General features: G+C 69.7%; 1 protein-coding gene across 1 annotated transcript in view; it reads right to left on the bottom strand.

Annotated features, from left to right (window-relative positions):
• LOC103899633 (histone-lysine N-methyltransferase 2D) overlaps positions 1-1,885 on the bottom strand; it is a 23,229-nt gene that overhangs the window by 14,685 nt on the left and 6,659 nt on the right. Inside the window, exons 9-11 of the mRNA XM_019472305.1 lie at positions 1,755-1,821; positions 1,376-1,608; positions 17-1,269 (exon numbers count right to left, since the gene is read on the bottom strand). Coding sequence (XP_019327850.1) covers positions 17-1,269; positions 1,376-1,608; positions 1,755-1,821 — 1,553 coding nt within the window. The remainder of the gene's footprint in view (positions 1-16; positions 1,270-1,375; positions 1,609-1,754; positions 1,822-1,885) is intronic.

The raw sequence follows: 1,885 nt of genomic DNA, 5'->3' as shown, positions 1-1,885 counted from the left end.
CCCCGGAGGCTGCTGCGCCTGTGGGGGCGCGCCCAGCACCCGCTGCTGGTGAGGGGCCAGGAGGACCTGGCGCTGGGGCGGGGGGTGGCCCAGCACCGCCTGGTGCTGCAGCCCCGGCGTCTGCGCGTGGCCCAACAAGCCCGGCTGCTGCTGGGGCGAGAGCTGCTGCACCAGCAGGCTCTGCTGGCTCCCCATCAACCCCGGCTGCTTCGGCACCATGGGCTGCCCCACCGCGCCCGGCTGCGGGGCCGGCGCCGGCGGCTGCTGCTGCCCCAACAGGCTGGGCTGCCCCACCATGGCTGCCGGCTGCATCGAGCCTTGGCCCATCGCACCGGGCTGCTGCATCGACGTCTGCGCCATGACGCCGGGCTGCTGCATCGAGGCTTGTCCCATGACGCCTGGTTGTTGCATGGACGTTTGGGATATCAGAGACGCTGAGGGGACCGGCAGGCGTGCCATAGCGCCCGGCTGCTGCATCGACGCCTGTGCCATGGCACCCGGCTGCTGCATTGAAGCTTGTCCCATGACACCCGGCTGCTGCATCGGTGTCTGTGCCATGATGCCCTGCAGCTGCATCGAGGTCTGTCCCATGACACCCGGCTGCTGCATCGACGCCTGTGCCATGACGCCCTGTTGCTGCATCGACGTCTGTGCCATGACACCCGGCTGCTGCATCGACGCCTGTCCCATCACACCTGTCTGCTGCATTGACGCCTGTGCCATGACACCCGGCTGCTGCATCGACGCCTGCGCCATCACGCCCTGTTGCTGCATGGACGCCTGTCCCATCACACCCGGCTGCTGCTGCAGTGACACTTGTCCCAGCATGTTCTGCTGCTGCAGTTTCTGGGCCAGCTGCATCCTCTGGAGCTGCCTCTCCTGCATCATGCGGCTGTCGGCAGCCAGCCCGCGGAGCGCGGGGTTCCCGGCGAAGAAGGCGTTGGAGGTGCCGGGCACCGGGGCGTTCCCCACGGCTTGCTGACCCATGAAGGACAGGCCCTGCTGCACGGCCATGGACACGCCGCCCTGGGGCAGGCGCAGCCCCCCGGGCTGCCCCGGCTGCTGGCCAAGGCCTTGCGTGCCCACCACGGCCCCCGTCGGCTGCTGGACGCCGTGCGCCGAGAGCAGCTGCCCGGGGAGCTTGGACATGAGGCGGGGGCTCTGCGAGGGGCTCAGGGCCATGACGGCCGAGGCCTGGTGCTGGTGCTGCTGCTGCTTGTTGCGGTACTCGGCCATGAGGTTGGTGTGCTCCTTCTGCTGCTTCCGCACCTGCCAGGGACGGTGGGACGTTAGCGCCAGGGACGGCACGGCATTAGCGCCGGGGACGGCACGTTCACACCGGGGACAGGGCGCCCGCCTGCCCGCAGCGCCCTACCTGGTCCAGCTGCTTCTGGATCTTGCTCTGCTGCTCCGTCACCAGCTTCAGCTTCTCGGCATCGGCCTCGGGGAACTCCCGCCCGGCTTTCTTGGCAGTGCGCTGCTTGGCACAGAGGGCCTTGCGCGACTTGCGGTGCGCCCCGATCTGCTCCTCCAGCACCTTCAGCTGCATCTGCAGGAGCTGCTGCGTGTGGAAGAGCCACTCCTCGTACTGCCGCTGGTCGGCCTCGTCTGCGGGAGCGGGGAGAGGGCTCGGATCAGCAGGGACCCTGGCTCTGGAGTAAGCCTGGCCACAGCCCTGCTCAGCCCAGCCTGCGTGGGCAGGATGAGACCTGGCCAGCGCTGCCCCGGCCCCCGCCCGATGCCTCGGTACTCACTGATGACGCCCTGCGCGAAGGTGGGTGGGTTGGGGCGAGCCTGGGTCGGGTCAGTGCTGCTCCGCTCCTGGCGGAGAAGGGAGTGTTGGGGACGTGCACCGCGCCGTGCCCCCTCCCCAGTGCCCCCCCCG

Source organism: Aptenodytes forsteri, unplaced genomic scaffold (assembly GCF_000699145.1).
Source record: "Aptenodytes forsteri isolate BGI_AS27 unplaced genomic scaffold, ASM69914v1 Scaffold316, whole genome shotgun sequence".
Lineage (NCBI taxonomy): Eukaryota > Metazoa > Chordata > Aves > Sphenisciformes > Spheniscidae > Aptenodytes > Aptenodytes forsteri.
The sequence above is the reverse complement of the archived record's forward strand: the minus strand, read 5'-3'. Positions and strand labels throughout refer to the sequence as shown.